At 38.3% G+C, this 22680-nt stretch overlaps 1 protein-coding gene across 2 annotated transcripts in view; it reads left to right on the top strand.

Moving 5' to 3' along the window:
* The first annotated feature begins 7241 nt into the window (after positions 1-7241).
* DCAF4 (DDB1 and CUL4 associated factor 4) overlaps positions 7242-22680 on the top strand; it is a 26771-nt gene continuing 11332 nt past the window's right edge. Inside the window, exons 1-8 of one of the 2 annotated variants that reach the window (XM_007472878.3) lie at positions 7242-7578; positions 10031-10133; positions 12094-12191; positions 12829-12986; positions 13604-13686; positions 16748-16850; positions 18735-18878; positions 20057-20106. In XM_007472878.3, the coding sequence (XP_007472940.1) occupies positions 10033-10133; positions 12094-12191; positions 12829-12986; positions 13604-13686; positions 16748-16850; positions 18735-18878; positions 20057-20106 (737 nt within the window). In that variant the 5' untranslated portion in view covers positions 7242-7578; positions 10031-10032. The remainder of the gene's footprint in view (positions 7579-10030; positions 10134-12093; positions 12192-12828; positions 12987-13603; positions 13687-16747; positions 16851-18734; positions 18879-20056; positions 20107-22680) is intronic. The other variant, XM_007472877.3, reaches the window with a different exon arrangement.

The following is a 22680-nucleotide window of genomic DNA, read 5'->3' as shown; positions in this document are numbered from 1 at the left end:
GAGCTGCATTTCTTCGGATTAGCAATTAAAAGGTATTTAGCTAGGCAATATTTTCTACCTTCTTCCTACATTTCCCTCTTTACTATCTTAACCCTTCTACTAACAGTCTCCTGGCTTAATATTTAACCATTATAAACGGCGAATACAATTTTTTTTAAATTCTTATATTTGTCAAACCCATTTTAATGATTACAGTATCTTTACAAACAAGGATAATGGGAAATAATTACTGACACTTGAATCTTACTCTCATCTGAACTGGTCAAAAGAAGGAAGAATACACACTCATAAACACATGGAATATTGGATACAGAAATAGATCTTTTACTAGAGAAACTAGATCATGTCATTATTGATATTTTGTTATAAATTAAATTAGAAAAAGAATGAAGTTGCAATGAAGATGAAAATATGTTCCCCTTGGATGAGAAAATAAAGGAGATGCTCAATTTGGAAAAAAAAAGAAAGAAATTTTACTCAGTGGGGAAACAGGAGGGAAAGGGAAGAAAGGAAAATTAGAGGGAAGAGAGAATAAGAGAAAGATCAGTACTAAGCAAACAAAAAACAAAAAACTTTGAAACTACAAAAATATTTCTAGTTCTTTTTAGATGGAAAAGAATGAGAACCTGAAGTAGTCCCCATAAATTAGGCAATGTTTTAATAGATGATAGCATATGAATATGATGGAATATTAATGTTCTATAAGAAATGACAAAGCTGAGTTTTTTTAAGTATGTGTGATATGTGTCTTCTATCATGGCATGAACAATATAGAAATATTTATTGTACGAAAGCACTAGCATAACCTATATCAGATTATTTACTGTCTCGTGTGAGGGGGAGGGAAGAAAGGAGTGAATCTGAATGTAATATGTTAGGAAAAAAATTGTCAAAAATGGTTTCTACATGTAATAGGGGAAATTTTTAAAAATAATATAGTGAATAGAGTCCAAGAAATTCGAGATTTATATGAATTGATGCAGAATGAAGTAAACAGATCCGGAACAAACACAATGACAACAATATCATAATAAAAAGAAATAACTTTAAAAGAATTAGGCACTCTGATCAGCATAATGGCCAACCAGGGTTTCAGAGGATTAATAATAAAACATGCTACTCACCTCCTGATAGACCGGTAAAGGACTCAGTGCAGACTGTGATGGAGGTTTTTTTAGACATAGTCAGTGTGGATATTTGTTTTGCTTTACTGTATATGTTTGTAACAGGATTTCAATTTTTCTTTTGTCCACAATTGGGGAGAGGAAGAGACAGAACATGTTTTGATAGTGTGAAGAAGGGGCATATTTTTGCTGGTCAAAAAAAATAAAATGTTATTTTTTTAAGTGAATCAGACTGTACCCAGCAAAAAGTCTCATTTCTATAAAGTCCTACTCCACATTTCTGTTAAATCAACAAGTATTTATCAAATATCTAATATGTATACAGTCCTATGCCCTGTTCTGATGATACAGAAGAAAAATTAGTCCCTACTCACAAATGTTTAGCATCCTATTGTGGAAACAATATCATAGGGCTTTTCCACAAGATATTCTGAGCTGGGGCGATGCATTTATTTCTTGTTTGTTTTGAATTTTTTATTTAGTTAATTTAGAACATTATTTTTTGGTTACAAGAATCATATTCTTTGCCTCCCTACCCTCCCCCTACCCATTCCAGTAGCAGATGAGCAATTCCACTGGGTTTTACATGTTAGGACTATGCATTTAATATATTCTGAGGAAGGTTTGAAAAATTATATTTCTTAATCCCTAGCAAAGGCTTTCAGGCTTCATTATAACACATATAACACATATGATCATATAACATGTGTAACCTCATGGTCACATGTAACACAAAATAAATATCTATATAACAGAGCTTTGAATTTTCTGGGATTAAAGATATGTGAAATGTTAAAATAAGATTTTTCATTGCACCCTCGCATTTTGTGTCCTTCAACTAGAACTTACCTTGCCTACTCTAGTCTCAGGTCTGATGCTACCCAAATAATTCTATTCAAATAATACACAAATACAAACAAAAGTAGAAATAGTAATTAGCATTTATATAGCTTTTTAAGACTGGGGGGGGGGGGCATGTTGCAGCTAGGTGGCACAGGGAATCCAGAGCCACCTAGATTCAGGAAGATCCATTTTCCCGAGTTCTAATTTAGCTTGAGACACTTACCTAGCTGTATGACCTCAGGCAAGTCACTTAACCTGTTTGCCTCAGTTTCTTTATCGGTCAAGTGAGCTGGAGAAGGAAATAGCAAACCACTCCAGCATCTTTGCCAAGAAAATCCTAAATTGAGTGATGAAGAGTCAGACACAATTGAAAAATGACTGCACCAAAAGGCTTACAAAACACTCTCTGTGTATTATTTCATTTGATGCTCACAACAGTCCTGTGAGGTAGATACTCTTTATTTTCCCCTTTTTATCCCTCTTCAAAACTCCTATAGCTCCCTCTCACACAGTGACACAACTGAGAACCTTGCTTCATTCATGTTCACTGAAAAAAAAATTGAGTTCTCTCTTTTCCCTTCTTCTTGATCTCAGACAGGTAGGAAGGCAGCAGATCTAGTTTGGCAGCCTAGTAGGGTGCTCATCAATTTTTCTTCTCTTCCCATAAAGGATCACATTCATTCATTTGTTCTCTCTCTCCTTTTTCTCTCCCTTTCTCTCTCCTTCTCTCTTGTTCTTTTCACTGATACCTTCTACAACCACTTTCTCCTTTACCCTGTCTCACATGAAGAGGTAGCCCTTCTCCTTGCCCTAAACATGCACAAATGATCCATTCCATTCTATCTTCTCCACAAGATTTTCCCCTTTATCATCTCCATTCTCTGACTAATCTTTAATATTATTCTCCCTGGCTATTGGCTGTTACCCCACTGCCTACAAATACATCATGTTTCTCTCATCCTAAGGGAAAAAAAAACAAAAAACTTCATTTGGTATGTCCATCCCTGCTTGCTATCATCCAATAACTCTCCTCCCTGTCATGACTAGTCTTTGAGAAGGTCATCCACAATCAATGCATCCATATTCTTTCCATTCATTCTCTTCTTCAACTCTAAGTCTGGTTCCTAACATCATCATTCAATTAAAATTGCTACCTCCAAAATAACCAATAATTTCTTAATTGCCAAATCTAATGGCCTTTTCTCAGTCCTTATCCTTCTTGATCTTTCACTTCTCCTATCATCCTATCATCCCCTTAACTCCTTATTCTCATCCAGTTCCTATTGTTTCTGCCTTTGTTTCATCTGTCCTGCATACTCTTTTCTCTCAGATACTATCACCATTCTGGCGTAGGCCTTCATCATCCCTGACCTGAACTATTGCAATCACCTGCTGGTTGGTACCCCTGTCACAAGTCTCTACTCAGCTAATAAAGTGACCTTTCTAAAGTACAGGTCTGACCATGCCTCCCCTTGCCAAACCGCATTCCCTATTTGTGTGGTTAATGGTTTCAGAGAAGTCCAACTCTTTGTGACCACATTTGGGGTTTTCTTGGCATAGATACTGGAGTAGTTTGCCATTCCCTTCTCTAGATCAGCTCCTAGCCCCATCCAATAAAAATAAACTCTAGTGCTTCCCTATTACCTCCAAGATCAAATATAATATCCTCTGTTGGGCTTTTAAACCCTTTCATGGGGCAGCTAGGTGGCATAGTGGACAGAGAACCTGGCCTGGAGTCAGAAGGACCTTTGTTCAAATCTGCCTCAGACATGTCCTGTGTGGGGCATGTCACTTAACCCTAATTGCCTTGCTCTTACAGCTTTTCTGCCTTAGAATCAATACTTCATATTGATGCTAAGACAGAAGGTAAGGGTTTAAAAATTTATATTAAATTTTTTAATCTAGATAGGATAAATTAGGGGTAATCTCAAAGAAAAGATGCTAAGATTGATGTAAAAAGAAAAGTCTCCAGGGGGAGGTAAGTCACTCAGTGGATAGAAAGCCAGGCCTAGAGATGGGAGGTCCTAGGTTCAAATCTGGCCTCATACACTTCCTAGTCACTTAACCCTGTTTGCCTGGTCCTTGTTGCTCTTCTGTCTTAAAATTGTTGAAGACAGAAAGTTAAATTTTTAAAAAGTAAAGTATCTAAGCAAATTCCTATCTCAACTAACATCTTCCTTTCTCTAACAACTAATGTTGATGTAGAGGTGACCCTGGCTCTTCAGACACTTTGCTATTAAGGTATGAGTTCTAGTAAATCCTTTGAAATTGCAAAGGTTTTGAGTGAAAAGACCGACAATATCTGCTGTTTGACAATCAATCTAGCTATGTTTGAAAAATCTTGTCATTAAAATTTTCATCCAACCGCTTTGCCCCTCCGATGATTTTTTTGGAGGGGGCAGGGGGAAAACATAATAACTCATGAATCTGTCTATTAAGGCATAGAGGTACAGATAGTACTGACACGTGTGACATGGAAATCACTTTAAAAGACTGATATATATTAATTTAAGGTCGCCAAGGAATTCAGCTATGTAATTCCTAAATGAAATAATGGCACAGTAGAGAGGGTATTGAACCTGGAATCAGGAAAACTTGAATCTGACTTTATTGTCGGCTATGTGAACCTGAGCAAGTCATTTAACCTGTCTGCCTCAGTTTCCTCATTTCTAAAATGAAGATAATAAAAAGTCATCTACCTCCCCAGGGCTGTTATAAGAATAAAGTGAGATATTTGTAAAACACTTTACAAACGTTAAAGCCCTATATAAATCTAGCTATTACAATTATTAACAGAGACTTTGGAAACTGTGTGACCTTCAGAAAATCCCTGTTTCCCTGGGGTTCCATTTATTCATCTGTAAAATGGAGAAGTTGGACTGACTAACCTTTAAAGTCCTTTATCTTTATGATCTTTTGGTATTTCTAGCTGTATTCAAGACTCATCCTAAGTGCCTGATCCCCTGAGTTGTTGACATTCCTTACTCCCAAGCCCAAATTCTCTTTGTATTTGCTTCATAGATATTTTATATTTATTGACATATTGTATACTCTCAGTAGAATGTTTTGTACCCAGCACACAGTACATGGTCCATCATAGTTAATAAAGGCTTATCGAACTGAAATTTTAAGTATCAATAAAGCCTAGTATTTATATAGCAAAGTGTTTTTCCAAATGTTTTAGTACACTACCTGTCACACAGTATGTACTTAATGTTTATTGATTGATTGATGTTAACTAATTAGATCCTCACAACAACCCTGTTTAAGTGGGAGCTATTATTATTACCATTTTATAGATGAGAAATTAGGCATGAGGGAATTAAGTGACTGAAGAGGTTGTGAGCTAGTATCTCAAGCAGAATTTGAACTCAGGGCTTCATGGCTTCAAGTACCAGACTTTATGACATTGTGCCACCTAACACTTAAATATACCTCATTTTACATTTTACAAAAATGAAGTACTTGTATAGCGCTCCAAGTTTTCTTTTAGCTCTAAATCCTATAATTTCATATCTCAGAGAAAGGCTAAATGGGAAAATTGAAGTGCAAAGAGGTCATGAAATGATTTGGTCCAGACCACTCAGCAAGTTTACAGCAGCAATCAACAACATTGAATGGTGGTTCTTCAAGCATTCCTCAAATAATTCAACCAGGAAATTATAGACTGACTGGTAGAAGAGAGAAAAAGAGAACATAAGCATGTTAATTAATCCCTCTATTAAGAGTCTCTTGACTGTAGGTCCCAGAATTTATTTTTTAATATGTTCATAACTCTATTCCCATATATTTGGTTTCCTTTGTAATCCTATGTATTTTACTTTATGTATTTAAAAGCATTATTCTGAGACAGGAGGTAGGTTTCACCAGATTGCCAAAGGAGTCCCAGATACAAAAAAGTTAAGACTACTTGCTCCAAATTCTCCTAACTACATTTAAATGAGAACATCAGAAAGTAACTTACCTGGACCAAAGCATCTTAGATCCCTTTAAAAAAATTCCTCCTAGGGGACAGCTGGGTAGCTCAGTGGATTGAGAGCTAGGCCTAGAGACTGGAGGTCCTAGTTTCAAATCTGACCTCAGACACTTCCCAGCTGTGTGACCCTGGGAAAGTCACTTGACCCCCATTGCCTAGCCCTTACCACTCTTCTGCCTTGGAGCCAATACACTCCAAGACGGAAGGCAAGGGTTTAAAAAAAATTCCTCCTAGGAGTTAAGATTTCATTTTCCGTCCTCAGCTTTCATAAGGCATCTTGTTTCAAAAGTGTCTACTTAATTAGCATTTCTGCAAATATGCAGTTAAACAGAGAATCTGTAAAGAATAGCTTTGAATGTTCAAGTGGTGGGTTTATTATATACTTAAGGGAAAAACAAGTGGAAGGTAGATTTGTGTGCAAACTACTTTGCCAGTTCGATTTGGCATATGCTCATTTTATTTCGTGCATACTGAATTTAGAACTTTTTTTTTTAAATATAGTTAACGTAATAGTATAGTCCATACATCCGATACACAAAATGCCTTTTAGAATCCAGGGGTAGGTCAAAGTCATCTCCAGATCAGTTTCTATGCTTCCTTAGGTCTATCAGTGAGGGAAAGAGGAAACCCTGGGGACAATTTGAGGACTTCTCTTATCAGAGTTCCAAGGAAAACTCCACCTCGCTCTTCCTCTATCCATTTTAGTTTTGTTTTTTAAATCAGACAACCCAAGAGTTCTATCATACAACCTTAAATTAATTTTGAGGGACCCTAGATATTTAATGCCAGCAATGCAGAGCCGGGACCCAGGGGGCCCCCGAGTTCCCAGGTCACCGTGCAACATGAGGCCACATTTTTCGTTTTAATAGTCCACTTACAATCCACAATTTAACTCATAAAGCCACCTCAAATCAGTTTCGGAAATAAAAGCATGACGGAAAACAACTTACATCTGTACAACCACTATAAAGGGTTTAAAAAAAGAGAGAGAGAGAGAGACACATTCGGCCCTCCACAATCCGCGGAGAAAATATACGGACCGCCCCACCCCACCCCTAGCTCGGCCCCGCCTCCTGTCATGTGACTGTACATCTTCATCTTCTCCTCCTCCCTGTCCCCCCACACACTCCTACGCGTGCCCAGGTCCACACCCCTTTCCTCTCAGCTTGGAACTTCCGGCTCTGACTGACGGCAATGAAGACCAATGGCTAAGGCAAGCGATGCCCTATCCACGATGAGATCTCAGAAGAGGGAGGGTCTCTAGCAGAGGATTGGCTGACACCAAGATCGTCCCCTTTTTTTCTCAGCTCCACCCCTTTCCCGTCTGCTTCCCCGCTCGAGTTTAGGGTTCTCGGGGTTTGCGGGAGGTACTACTGCTAATTCCCTGTTCGAGGGAGTCTGCGATTCTCGTCCCCAAAGCCCACCTCCGTTCACTCGGGACTAACAGCTGCTTCCCCGCCTCGCAGAGCTTGTGACGGAAGGAGAAGAAAGAGAGGGGCGTTGCAGGGGGGAAGGGAAGACCAGAAAGTGAAGTCTGGGGAAAAAGGGGGCGGAGCACGTGGTAAAAATTCCCGCGTGGGACGAGCGGGGAGTGAACACGTGGAAGGGGAGCCCAGGTTGGGAGTGGTGAAGCAGGTAAGTCGGCGGAGGTGCAGAGCTTGGACAGGGTGTTAAGTTTAGGAGGCGCTCAGCGCCGTGAATCCAAACTTTTTTGGCTATGATTTTCCTTTCCCTTGCTAAGTCGCCTCCTGCTGGAGAAGGCTCACCACCCCTGGCCCAGCTCCCACGCCCAGCAGTCCGTAGCCGGAACCGCCTTGAGCCTGAGCCGAGACCGTCTGAAGGAGGAGGATCTTGGTGGAGGCAGCCTGGCAGAGAGGGCGGAGTCGGGACGTTCTTAATTAACCCTTTACTTGGGAGATTTCAGGAACAGAACCAGAAAATTTCCTCCTAAACAAACCAGGGGAAACAGGTTCAGCTTTGTAGAAGAAAAAGTTTTTTTAAAAATGGCAGTTCAAGTTCAAAACCAGCGCAGATGAAGTTAGTCTGCTATTTTTCTATTTAGGCAGCAGGGCCTGCCTAGAATGAGCGTGTCTGGGCACTTGCTGGTCCTCAGCCACCCCGACATCATTTTGCTGACCCACCACCACCACCTCCTCACCCGTAATTCCTCGATTTTACCATATTTATAAGGAGTAGTTTTTAAAATGGACACTAAAGGGAAACTGCCTAGGCTTACAGACAAAATAAAGAGCTGCTTCTTCATTCTTTTAGGTCTTCCAGTGCCTAGTATATAATAAGAAACCTAATAGTTGTTGAGTTGCTTGCTTTTCCTACTGCTTAGAGCTGTTGTAAGCCTTAAAGTGTTCAACCAGTGTGTGGCTTTGGAATATATTCATGTATTCTCTGTTAAGGTCATATAAATGAATTTGAGTGAGTCAAATTATTTAACTCAATCTCGGACCTGTCATCTACTAACTAACTGGAAATCATAACACTTGTAAATTGCCTACCTCCGAAGGCTTAGGAAGCTCATATAATGTTAAGCAAAGTACTTTCCAACCGTAGAGCCCTATGTGCGTGTCTGTCAAAGGAGAGAGTATAGTAGTGCTTTATAAACTTCTACATTGTTATCCAGTGTTCATGGAATACCAGAGCCTTTTCAAATTCTGGAGTGTCCCTCCTTCCGGAGTTTTTAGGCAATGGGCATGTGATAGTGTCACCTCTGATAAGCACTATGTGGTCAATCCCCATGTGTGCAATTAACTGAATTTGAGAGAACCCCTAAAATCATACTCTTGTGCATGATTTTTTCCCCATGTCCAGTGCTTGGTCAAGGTTCTTGTTGGAGGGTCCTTGGGTTGGTTGTGTTCTAATTCTTTTTTTTTTTTTAAACCCTTACCTTCCATCTTGGAGCCAATTGGCTCCAAGGCAGAAGAGTGGTAAGGGCTAGGCAATGGGGGTCAAGTGACTTGCCCAGGGTCACACAGCTAGGGGTTGTGTTCTAATTCTTAAGAGTTTTTTGGTTAATTATGGATAATGTTGGCAAGTTTCCATATTCTCAGAGACCTAATTCAAATCTGGTCTCAGACACTTGACTGGCTCTGCTCTTAGGCAAGTCATTTAACTGTTTGCCTCATTTTCCTTATCTGAAAATGAGCTGGAGAAGGACATGACAAACCACTCTTTGCTGAGAAAATCCCAAATGTGGTCATGAAGAGTCAGACATGACTAAACAACAACTAGCTTAGTTACTTGTTTATATATATATATATTTTGTAGGTGCGTACTATAGTTCTTGAACACTAGAGTCTTATAAACTTGATTTAAAAAGAAGCCTCTTTTTTAAAAAAGGTAGCTATGTGATCCTGGCCAGGTCACTTAACCATGCTGCCTAGCCCTTACTGCTTTTTTGCAGAAGAACCAATACATACATACTATTGATTCTAAGATGGAAGATAAAGGGTTTTGTTGTTTTCAGAAGAAACAGCAACAGTGTGGTACAGTGAGAAGGGCTGCCACTTATTTCTGCAGCCCTCAGAAAGTCACTTCAACTTTGTGGGCCTCAGTTTTAAATGAGGTTTTGATTTAGGGACTGCTAATGCCCCCTCCAGCTTTAAATTCATGATCTCTAGTGAAGAGAAAATGAAGAAGGCCTGAAGTATGTTGGATAAACTCTTTGGTGAACTTATGGAGGACATAGAGGAGAATGATAAACAAGCCTGGATGTATTGTAATCTGCATCACTGAAGGGAATATCCATGTCAGTAAGATCTCAAGTCCATTGAAGTATTAGGATATCCCTAGCATAGTGCTGTGTACATTGCAGGTACTTAAATGTACCTATGTGGAAAACAGTCCACTTTTTTTAATAGTCATAACAGCTAGTGCTTTTAGGTCTTCAAGTTGCTCTTAAGGTTAAATTAATTCATATGATCATGGTTTATCTTTTTTTAAACCCTTCTGTTTTAGAATTGATACTAAATATAGGTTCCAAGGCAGAAGAGCAAGGGCAGGGTAATTGGGGTTAAGTGACTTTTATGGATGACTTTGATCCTTTTTTCCTACTTTGTTGTGTTTCTTTGGACAGAAATGAAGAAGAGAGGCTCATACATAAGGGACAGATATGGAAGAAGCAGTCATTGGCAGAGCAATGCCTGTCGCTGGAATAGAAGGCGTAGTTCTAATGAAAGGCAAGTGTAACGATGGGAGTTGGCCTTTGTCCTAAATCTAATTTCAGTCTTGGCTATGGTTAAAGGTGGTGCCAGCCGCCTTATTTTCAATCAGAACATGATTTTTTAGGCTGTAACTGTTATCTACAAGAAGTTAAAAATAAAGATGACACCTACTGCCTTCAAAGAATTTTCTCTGCTTAGAAGTATTTGTTATTTTACAGCCAAAGGTACAATCCTCAGAGAACCTAATTTCATCCATTCAGCAAAGTTTTGAGAAAGGCTGCAAAATCTTTATATGCTTTGGGCAGAATTATTCCAAGAGAAAAATAAATCCCCATCAATTAAATGCCCAAACACATTCATATGGTTTCTACTTTCTACTCATTGCACTCAATACTATAACATGAAAAAGGAATTGTTACTATAGAAGGGCTTATAACTATGCTTAAAGTCACCACTTTGTTCAAATACAGATGGTCCTGGGTCCCATATGTCAATGAATATGCTAGTCATGAAGCAATAAAGGCAAACTTCCCAACACTTAGCTTTGAAAGATTTCCAGAGGGAACAATCATATCAATTTCAGAACCTTCCCACCCACCAGACCTCCTTTTCCCAAGAATAATCAGGTCTTTAACAATAGAGATGGTAAGAATACATGTTAAGTATCAACCCCACCAAAGCATATCTCCAACCATAATAGATATATCCACAGATAGTTAATGTAATATAGCCCCCAAATCAGTCCTACAGTGAAATTAAAAACCATGATACTAACACTTGTATAGAAAAATTAATCTGTTACATAATGTAGTAACCTGCGTTTCCTCAGGAGAAAGATCTTCCCACACAATAGTTTCATTTGGCTACATCAAGTTCATCTAAGAATATGGTCATAACTAAATTTCAGGAGGGCACTGTGAAGCCTAATAAACCAGCAGATATCTTTTGGGGTACAAAAGGGCAAGGGTAAACAGCGGAAAGGGGGATATGTACCCTTTTGCTCATCACAGAATAAGTTGGAAAAATTTGAACCTAGATATTTCTCCTAGACTTGTCCAGACTGCCAAGATTTAAAGGGGGAGAAGTCTTCATTCCCTTGCCCTCCTTATTACTAGGAGTAGGAGCATTTTTTTAATATACTTGATATTTATAATGAAATTAACCATGATTCTTAAGTATGATCTTTTGTTTTATCATTTCATAAACTCATAGAATTTTACATCTGGAGAAATTATCTAGAAGTCCTACACCTTTAATTTACAGATGAAAAATCTGGGGCCCAGACTAGGAGAGGAATTGACCTTTTATAACTAGAACCTTAAGTCTTCTGATACATTCCATTGTTCTTTTCCCTATACCATGCTGCCTTTTTGCCTTTTGTAACAAAAGTAGATTTGGATTAAAGCAGCTTTTAACTTAGAAAGCAGTACGTTTTCATTCTGACTCTGACCCTGAAGCAAATGCCTTCATTTCTGAGCCTCAGTTTCCCTATAGATGGAATAGAATTTTTATAGATGAAATAGAAGAGCCAAGAAAAACTTAGTAAATCTAGGCCAAAGAAGACAAAGACTATAATTTGCGTGGCATGGGAATTATTGTTTTTGTAACAAATGAGAACTGCTGCAACATTATTAGTGGAATACCTTTCTATGATGTTCTAGAGTACTTTGCAGCTGGAAAATTTCAAATGACTTATTGATGTTGGAGGTAAAAATGGAAATTATTCTGAAAACAAACATTCTTTAAAACCACGGTGAGCAAGAACATTGCCTAGATATTTTGAAATATGTGCCATGAGAAAATTCTGCAACTTAAGCTTTCTGTAAGAAAATGGGCAAAATAGCCAACAAATTAGTGTTAATTTAGGTGTTTTTCCTATAGGTAGAGAGGTTGGGGATGCTAAATAAGCTAATGAAAACCCTTTGCAGCAAATAAGCATGACTTTCCAAATTATCATAATTGTTTATGTTAACAGATACAGAGCAGAGATATCTCACAGTCCTCAAAGTTCTGACAGCAATACTAGAGCCTTTTCATCAGCTTCTAGCTCAAATGAGAGCTCTTCAGTGCCAGGTAAGGGAGTTACAGAATTATGACCATTATTGAATCCTTTCCTGCTTGCAAAAAATAATTTGAAGAAAAATCCACATATTCAAGTTTTGTTTTGTTTTGTTTTGTTTTCATTTTCAGGTTACACTTTCTTCTTAGCTAGAAGGGGGGGAGGGGTGGCACAGTGGCAGGGAGACAAATTTGTAAGCTCATTTGGCTCAGGACTTAGGAAATCAGTAGGGATAAATGGAATAACCAAGGCCTGAAAGGCCTAGGTAGATTTAACTAACTTCTCTTTCTCCTTTTTTTTCACAATGAAATGACTAATCAGCAAACACAAATATATGTTGAGATCAAAAAAGATGATTACATATGAACCCATGAAACTCTACTTTCTTTTTGTAAACACATTAAACTTAACAAGGCAATATTAAAATTGCTATTTGCTTCCCTTCAGTGCTTCATTTTGTTTTCTCCTGTATTTTTTAAGGTTTTACTGATGGGTTTTGCCCACTTTCAATCTAATGATCAGTGTGCAACCCTATTTTCTTCCATCGTAGGAAAGATGAACATAAAAGTGTGATCTAATGGCATTATGCTCTTTGCTAAGTCAGTCAGTTTGTCTTGATTAAAATTAAAATTTCATTTCATATGGTTAAAGAACTCCCAGGATTTTACTTTGATCCTGAAAAGAACCGTTACTTCCGCTTGCTTCCTGGCCATAACAACTGCAACCCCCTCACCAGGGAGATTATTCAGCACAAGGAGATGGAGAGCAAAAGATTGAAGCTTTTAGAGGAAGAGGATATGCTAAAAAAGGTGTGTACTAGCCAAAGGTACAAAATGGAGTCTTTTGTTATTATGATTTTTTTTTCAAAACATACATGCATATACATATGCACACATATAAGTACCCCTCATTGCTGAAAAATCACTTACCCCCGATGCCTTCCCGCCTAATAGATTTCTTTTAAGACAGGTTTATTCTAGGAGATGCCTTTGAGGTTTACCCTCTTGAGTTGAAATCTAAGGGAAAGACAAGAAATTTTCAATTATCTCTGTAAAGTTTAAGCTATAATTCCATTATTTGACCTCCAAGAGTCTGTCCATTCCCACTCCAAACAAACCTATAATGTGGTATATATAGTGAGAGGAGCACTGAGCAGAGTGGGGAGACCTTAGAGTTCATCTCTTAGGCCTACCCTAACTAGCTATATGATCCTTAAGCAATTTATGTAACCTTCAATTTCCTCATGTATAACATGGGGAGTTGTACTGATATTCTCTAAAGCCTGAGCCTCTGATAGTCAAAGAATTTATGGTAATGAACTTTCTCATGTTGAAAAGCTGATTTCTTAATAAGGATGAAAATCATTTCCCTTCACCTCTATACTAGATAAAATTTTGTCAAATTCTCTTTTTTTTTTTTAACTTAGAAAACTACTCGAATTGGATTGAATCCATTACCCTTGTTGCACAAGAGGCAGTTGGGTTTGCTCTGCTCTACCAATTATTGCCGGTAAGACATTACCTCTGGGATGTTTCTTCTGTTTCCTTTAATGCCACAAAGGTGAGACCACATGATCTCTGAGATTCTTTCCAATATCACTGCTTTAAAACCAGCCTTTCCAAGTGATAACTGTGTGAGAATCCTTCACAAGTGCCTTTATTTTTAGCCACTTAAGTCAGTCCCAAAGGAATTATTTCTTTTCTAGGGAGTGAAGGAGATTCTTGCATAAGGGGAGTGAGAAGAGGAGAGAGTAAGAAATTAAACATAGATAGAAATGGAAATCTTTTATTTTGGAGTTCCAGACTATGTGTTACTATTAAATAATTTATGTACTGATTAAATCATTTACATTTTAGTTAAATTGGTAGGTCCTAGAACTATATTACTATGAATTCTTCCCTCTCCTCTTATTCTTAGCCAATTTGCACTATTGAAAATAAATTTATCTTTCTAGAATTGACACATTAGAAAGATACTCTAGAATAAGGGTATTATCAATACCCATTTCAGCCTTTGTGCTTGGCAGAATGAGGAAAAGCTCCTGTTTGAGAAGCTTTACAAGTTAGTCTGTCTACCTCTGATTCAATTAAACAAATACAAGATATCCCAAAAGTCTTAGTGTAGTTTCAAACTACTTTAGCTGAAAAACTTTAGGAACACTTTCCTTAATAAATACCTTTTTTTGTGGGAGATACTCCAAGGCACTGGGGAGATGAAGATTTGCCCTAGTCGGAGGTCCTACTCTCAAAAAACTTACATTCTATTCTGGGGCAAGGATATGTGTTCAAATCATATTTTTCCTAATAGTATAGTTCTAAGTACAAATTGGAAAAACAGTGTGCTATGAGAAAGTTGCATAGGTGTTGATCCTTTTCAAATTGAGGAGATGAAAGATATTCTCATTAGCCATGGTAGACTGTTTAAAATGCCTACAACAGTTATACCAATTGTAATTTTGTAGAAATAAAAGTTTGTATGATAGTCCCTTAGGTTATTAACTTTTAGTAGTGATATAAGGAGAAAATTCTTGCCCCCAAATTTTAGTCTTGCTCATAATTTTTGTTTGCTTTTTTAAATTTAATTCTGAAACTGGTGAACAAGTTAAAAATAGTGTGGTGTGGCAAAAAGAACTCTGAATTAAGGGTAGGAAGAAACTAGTTCAGCCTTTGCCCCAAGGTTTTGTATTTAGCCATCTTCTTTTCTCTTCCTATGCTTTCTCAGTCACCTTGTCACACAGTTATAATATCTGTGAAGATAACTTTCAGTTGTCCATATCCAGAAATTATTACCTCCTACATTCCCAAGCTCTCTATCCCCAACAGCCTAAAGGACATTTCAGACTGAATGTCTTTTAGGTGTCTCAAACTCAACATGTTTGAGATAGAGCTCATCTTTTCCCTTCAAACCCATCCCTTCTAGGGCATTACCATCTTCCTGATACTAGATCCTCAACCTTGGCGTCTTCCACACCATCTCCCTTTGACACCACCTTCTCCCTGCCTCTCACAGGTGTTCTACTCACTTATATGTGTGCACAGTTCTAGTTCAGGCCATCCTATCTAACCTCTCCCTGAACAATTCTAATAGCTTTCTGATTTTTCTCCCTGCCTCAAGCCTCTCCTTACTCTAGACCATCCTCCACAGAGTTACCAGAGTCCTCTTCCTAAACTAAAGATCTGCCCATGTCTTTTCCCTACTCAGTAAATTCCACTGGCTTCCTTTTGATTTTTCTTTGCTATTTAAAACCCATTGCCCCCAGTCCCAACCTACTTTCCACACTGCCTCTCACATTGTTCCCATCCAGCCAAAATGGCCTCCTCACTGTTCTTCATTCATTGCCTTTTTGCACAAGCTGTTCCTTCTTTTTTTCCTCTCTTTTGTCTCTTAAAATCATAGTTTCATTCAATGTTCAGTTGAAGTTGAAGCATAACCTTCCACAGAGAGCCCTTAATGTTTTCCACGGGACATTGTATCTGTTGTGTATACACTTACATGTTTGTGTGTTGTCTCCTCCATGAGGCTGTAAGCTTGAGCAGCTTGCCCAGTTTCCTTTTGTCTTTTCTCACCAGCACCTAGCAGTGTTTGTCTGACACAAAGTAGGAGCTTAATAAATGCTTGGTGGTTGGGGGTTTTTTTGGTTGTTGTTTTTTTAACTCTCTGTGACCTTCATCAAGTTGCTTTACCATACTAGATGTCAGTTTCTGAGGGTACATTCCAGCTCTGTTCCTTGATCCTACCTCTCTTCACCTATTGAATTCCTATTCATCCATTAAAGTCCAATTAAGCCATTGCTTCCATTACACAATAGAAAGGCCACACAACCTTCCTGGATCTCTTCTAATCTACAGTGGTCTTCCTGCTGAAACTACACATTTTTCTACAACTGTTAAATGAACTCACTGCTACAAGTAGGTGTGTTTGTTTTATCCCTCTACTAGAAAATTTTCCATGAAGGTAGGTTCACTTAAAGAGGTGAAAGAACAGACCCAGCTTTTCCTAATCAAGCTTTGTGATTCAGATCCCCTAATCTCCTGAACAATAAAGGCCTGAAAGAAGTCCCCCATGAAGTAATAAGGGTAATTTTGGTGCTATAAATGTGCTTGCTTTAGCTTGAAGCAAGTAAGTTAGTTTCTGGGCAAAGCAAATCACCCAATGACAGAGATCAGAGTGGGAGATTTTAATTTGAATGGGAAAGAGTATCTTGGAAGGTTTTAAGTATACAGAAGGCAGTACATGGGCTAGAATTCAGAGCTCTTAGAGATCTCTTCTTGGTATCCAGATGCTTTTTAATATGCTCAAATTTTTTTTCTCCAAGTTTGGAAAGTTAAACTTTCTATCTTCCCAGTGCCCAAGTCCCATGCTATATAAAAGGAAGTTGCTTAAATATCTTTTGAATAAAAACAATTAACACCAAGTTACTTAGAATCTTGTCCTCAATGTTAATCTTGAAGAATAGTATGGAAAGAGACAAATTATAGAGATTTTTCTCATATTCTAACTCCCACATCCTGATTTTCTTCACTGCTTAAATAGTCATTACTATCCCCTCCTCCCTGTTTGCCCCTTACAGACTAGTCCATGAGTTACGTGTAAACTGCATGCAGAGAAAGAAGGTGAAAATTCAGAGCCCTGATTCCTCTGTTGTTGGAACAGATCACTTTAAACTCATAGTGGTGAGTTGGAGATGCTTAAGGATAAGGATTAGCTCTGCCAGGACAGCCTTTTATTTGTTTTTCATGATTTCTTGGGGTGGTCTATGAACTAGACATGATATATTGATTTCTAACTTTGACTTCAAACTGCCACAGAAGTGGGTAGCTTTTTATTGATTCTTATTATTTTAAGCACTTGCTACATGTAAAATGGTAGGTGCTGTCCTGGCAGGGTAAATTGTACTGTGACCATGAACCCGCATGTCTTTTCTGCTCCATCAGTTTGCATTAGAACCTCTAGCCTGCCTAAACAGCTAAACATAGCATTTTTTTTCTTCAAAGTGTTTTGTCTTTCAATTGAATGGTAAACTGGTGAATTATGTGCCCTTTTCCAAGATAAAGGTGACCAAATTTGAAGTTTGTGTGCATCAAGAACCAAGAAATTCTAGATAATGTAACTTGAATGATCTGTTATACACAAAGGGGTCCATTTTCTGAAGTATACCTATTCCCATTTCACTTACCTTTTAGAAAGAACCCTTCGTCCTGTGATTTGAGACCATTTCCTATACTATCCTACCCCCACAACATACATATATATATATATATATCCCTAGAAAGAACATAGCCTTTTGGTACTATATTGTTCTGAAGGCTATTGAGAGAACATCTGTGCGGAGGGCAAACAGTACTTGTTTAAAAGACCTAATTCATGGGTATAACAAGTTACAGACACTTATGAGGTGGAGTCATCCCATGCCAGGTGATCCCTTTCCTTCCTTTTTGCCAAATAATAGCAGTGGAGAGGATAAGCTTGGATGATTAGGAGAGCTCTTCTAGTGAGAGGGATGACTTTGGAGTATGAAAATAACCCAGTGGGGTCAATGCCTGTTCCCTCATAGGGTGTTTAATACAATGGAGGATTTTATAACTTTGTTGAAGGTGATGCATCTAGGAAAACTAGCATCAGGACAGTAGCAAAGCCTGTCAAAAAGATTGTTGTAGGGGGCAGCTGGGTGGCTCAGTGGATTGAGAGCCAAGCCTAGAGACGGGAGGTCCTAGGTTCAAATCTAGCCTCAGACACTTCCCAGCTGTGTGACCCTGGGCAAGTCACTTGACCCCCATTGCCTAGCCCTTACCACTCTTCTGCCTTGGAGCCAATACACGGTATTGACTCCAAGACAGAAGGTAAGGGTTTAAAAAAAAAGATTGTTGTAGCTACATTAGGATCTTAACTAAAACCCAGGATACCCTTTCTGGTAATCTGCAATAAACCAGGATGGGTGTAGTAGAGAAAAGAGATCTCTACTGCTTGCCATGTGTATTAGGCAGACTTATCTCCCTTGACAAACCTGCTTGGCAGAATTCTAATTTGAAAAGTTCCTTGGTGACTTTTCATCATAAATGCTGGTAATTCTGTAGATCCTACCTTCCTTTCAACTCAGCAACAGGCAAGAAGTTAAATATGACCATTTGTCACCAGAGTTCACGTTTTTCAGATTAGATCCCAACTACTAGAAATCATTCTTCCTAAGGCACGCTTTTTACAGAACTTGAAGCAGTTGTACTAGTATCTAGACCCAGTTTTAATTCTAATACCGACCTCAGTTTCCCTAGCAGCATTACCTCCAATACATGTCTCCTTTGTGGGAGATCCTTATTTTCCATTCTAAATTGTTGAATTGCTAGATCAGGCAGTTGTCAACATTGCCCCAAAGATGGCTACATTTGAGGTTCACAAAGGGAGAATCCAAGTGATTTTTGTGCTTAGGGTTAGCTGACAATATTGCCAGTGGAAAAAAAATAAGAGGGCAGTGTACCAGAGATAGATGAGCTATTGCTCAGATATGATTCCTGCAGCTGACCCTAACATACTTTGAAGTAGCATGTGGTTTGCTTTGGCAGGCTGACACTGCCCGGGAGAGGGTATTCACAGTTAATGATGTGGAACATGGAGGCTGCAAGTATGGCATCATCAACCTTAGTGGTTTAGGAACCCAGGCTCTCACTGTGGAGATGTATGACAACCTCTACTTTACCAATCGAAAGGTAGGTCATTGATTTCTCCATTACCAGCTATATAGTCTTTCCTTTGCCTTTACTCCTTTTAGTAATTCCATATCCCACTTGGGATTTAAATGAATGATAAATAAAATGATAAATAAATGAATGATAAATGAATGGTTCCTTGCATTCAGAGGAGCTAAGAATTATTTGGGGTGGAAGGGTAAATACAGAATTCATTTGTCTAATTTTTTTCCAAGTGACAAATCTTGACTAACTGCATTGTGGAAAAGCAGCTTCCACAGTTGGTGGCTTAAGGAAAGGAAATGGCTGCTTTCTCGGGTGTATATAAGGCATTTTTCCCCCAAACTCAGTTTAAGAGCCACAGGGGACGAGGGAGAGGAAAAGGGATGTCTTCTAAGAGTATATCACAGAGTTACAGAACTCTGAGGTGAGGTACAGAGATGAACCATTTGCAGGAGAAGAATGAGCCTCCCCCCCCCCCCCCCTCCGTGATTTCAGTAAGTCTGAGATAGAAAGCTGAGCTTCAAAACTTCCAGCCATATAGCTCACCGAGTTCCATCAGTAAAACTGTGTGCGCGCGCGCACACACACACATGTTCTCTCTATCTTGTTTGGGAATTGTTTGAAGTGATATATAATACTTGGAGTAAAATAAAATGGCAGCTAATACAGTCCCTAGAATATGTTCTAAACATTTGGTAGCAATTATTTTTACCCATTTAAAGCTGAAGAATTATGTATGGCTTAAAAGCTACCCTGATCAACTCCCTCTTAATGGAAACTGTCAGGGGCAGGGGGGGGGTGGGTACCCTACTTTGCTTATGTTTACTGAGGAAAGGGGACAGGTGATTTTATTCTCAAGACAATATGACCATCAGTCCAGCACTGAGTTCACAAGTAAAAGCAAGAGGTAGGATCAGTAGCCATATTCATGAATAACTATTGGGATTACCATATTCTTATGTTTCAATGAACAATAAAAGCTTCATAGAGCTTGAGAATTCATCTCTTGACTGGTAGTTAAGTTAGTAAGCCTTTCCCTTGTTATAAAGCCACTTGGAGTTTAGCCATCTTAGAGGAAGATGACCATAACTAGCATGTCCCTATTTCTGAGACTTGAGGGAAATATCCCTTTATTTTAAGTTAGAAAGAAATAGTCATAACTGATTTTCCCTTCTTGCCATGTGCTTCCTTACCAGGTAAATTCTGTATGCTGGGCCTCTCTGACTCATCCAGATTCTCATGTTTTGTATCCTTCAGCAAGTGAAGGAGTATGGGTAGCAGGCTGTCCTTTGTCATGAACACAGAATATCTGTAAGGATGTTGGTGCCTAAAAAAGAGTCTGAATGGAGGAGTTTAAACCACTGCCCATATATCCCACTTCTTAGGAGAGAAAGGTGCATCTAAATAGAACTCAATTCTCATGGAGTATAAGAAGGATCGAGAAAGCTCACTATAGATACTATTCTCCAGGAATGGTTTGTGCCTTGAGAAAATAAATGTAAATATCCAAGAATGCTTTTTAAAAAAGATATTTAAAAATAAAGCCAAAAGAAGCATCAAAGTCTACAAAATCAACAAATGATTAACATTGAAAATGTCTAAAGGGCTAATCTTGATATGGAACATTTATTTTTTCCTTTAGAGGTACCTCATCACAATAATTCTGCATAATCTTTAGCTTCCTTCAAGTCAACTCCTTTGGGACAGCTGGGTAGCTCAGTGGATTGAGAGCCAGGCCTAGAGACGGGAGGTCCTAGGTTCAAATGTGACCTCAGACACTTCTTAACTATGTGACCCTGAACAAGTCATTTAACCCCTATTGCCTAGCCCTTACCACTCTTCTACCTTGGAACCAATACACAGTATTGATGTTAAGATGAAAGGTAAGGGTTTAAAAAGAAAAAAAAAAGACAACTCCCTGGAATCTTCCTTCCCTTCCACATCTTTTAGAACTTCCATTTTCATTACTCCCTCTCCCCACTTAAAAGTTTCAATGTAAGTTGGGTTCAAGACACCTCCCCTAGAACTGACTGAAAGTGAAAGATAACCACTGTGGGCAGAATTGGGAGCAGTAGTGATTCACAGATTAAGGCTTGATGTAAAAAAACCTTGCCACCAGAGCTATCCCTCAGTAGATTTCCTTTGGAGATAATTGTTTTCTCCTCACTTGTTATCTGTATGACTACTTTTGACAACTACTTGTAGTTGTTGGGAAGAGTCTTGTTTTGTTCTAGTACAGTTTGGACTAAACACACCATTCCACTCATTCTCTGCTATTGTAATACTTTGATAGTCTAGAGGCTTTTGGTATTATAACAAGGCTAGTCACTCTCCTGAACACCTGATTTATTTTCTGTACCTTCATATGATCAGCCAAGTGGTACCTTCCTATTTGTACCATGGCACAGCATTGTTTTGAAGTAACTCTCCTGTGTATTTCACTTCCTAAATGGATGAAGCAATGGGAACCTTTGCCAAGAAGGTCACATAGTGCTTAGAACCTTTTTTTAAATACTTCTTACTGAGCAGAATAGCACATGTTGTAGATTATATTCTGTACATTTGAGAATATGGTTTGATCTGTGGTGTATCCAAAGTCATGTATTGAGTCAGGTCTGTTAATGTGTCTTTACACAACAGAAGTGTTGCTAAAATACTTATTTCTGAATTTTTATAAAACAGCTGCTTTAAGTGTATTAGAGAATTTAGAGATCCAATTATAATTCCCCTTTTTAAACAAAACAGTGTATTTTTTGCAAAAACTCATATTCTACATTAAGACTTTCTTTAAAGCAAGACCCACCTTTATACAAGGGTAGTACTTATTGTGAAATTTACCCATTCTTGTAAAAAAATATATAAAGCAATATATTTGCAGAACAAAAGCGGAAAAGGTGAACCCAACCTCTAGCTTTTATTTTATTTTGTTTTTTTTAAACCCTTACTTTCCATCTTATAATCAATACTATGTATTGGTCGCAAGGTAAAAGAGTGGTAAGGGCTAGGCAAGGGGGGGGGTTAAGTGATTTGCCCAGGATCACACAGCTAGGAAGTGTCTGAGGTCAAATTTGAACCCAAGATTTCCCCTCTCTAGAGCCTGGCTCTCAATCCACTGAGCTACGCAGCTGCACCCTACCACCACCACCTCTAGCTTTCAAAATGCTTCCTTTTTTGTGATCAGAATTGGATTTAATAGTATCCAAAAATTAATGCCAATATTCCTACCCATCCTCTGTTCCCCCAGTGGTTAATCTCACAGTATCCTGGTGGTAGTTTTGGGCATAACTTTTGTTTCTATAGAATGTCATATAAAGATATCATCCTTTGTCTTCAAAAATGTCATTTCTGATGTCATCCTTGTGTGCCTTTTAAGTTCTTTTACAAATAGCACTGATAGTTTTGTGCTTTGCAATCCAATCTTGAATCTCACCACCTCTACCTGTGCCTATAGCACACACTTGCAAGTATAGCAAATCACAGTTATGAGATTGTGTTATATGGAGGAAATTTAGCCCTTCATGAAGATCCTGCTTTCTCCAAATTATCTGTTCCAAAGGATGTTATATGAAACAGAAGATAGACAAGAGTTTTCCTTCAATTTCTTGTACTCTAAATTCCAGAACAAGCAAGATTTAAATATAATTTACATGACATGGCTACAAGATAATCAGATTAATATTTATCTCAGTCTATGAAATAAATCCTTAATAGGTTTTGACATCATAAAACTTATCACTTAAGGTAAATATGGCATATGTTATTGCTCAGTTCTTCATCATTCTGAAAGATCTTGCCTTAAGAAAATTTTTTTGTTGATACA

Source organism: Monodelphis domestica, chromosome 1 (assembly GCF_027887165.1).
Source record: "Monodelphis domestica isolate mMonDom1 chromosome 1, mMonDom1.pri, whole genome shotgun sequence".
In the NCBI taxonomy this organism is placed as follows: domain Eukaryota; kingdom Metazoa; phylum Chordata; class Mammalia; order Didelphimorphia; family Didelphidae; genus Monodelphis; species Monodelphis domestica.
This window is presented reverse-complemented; position numbering and strand designations above follow the sequence as displayed.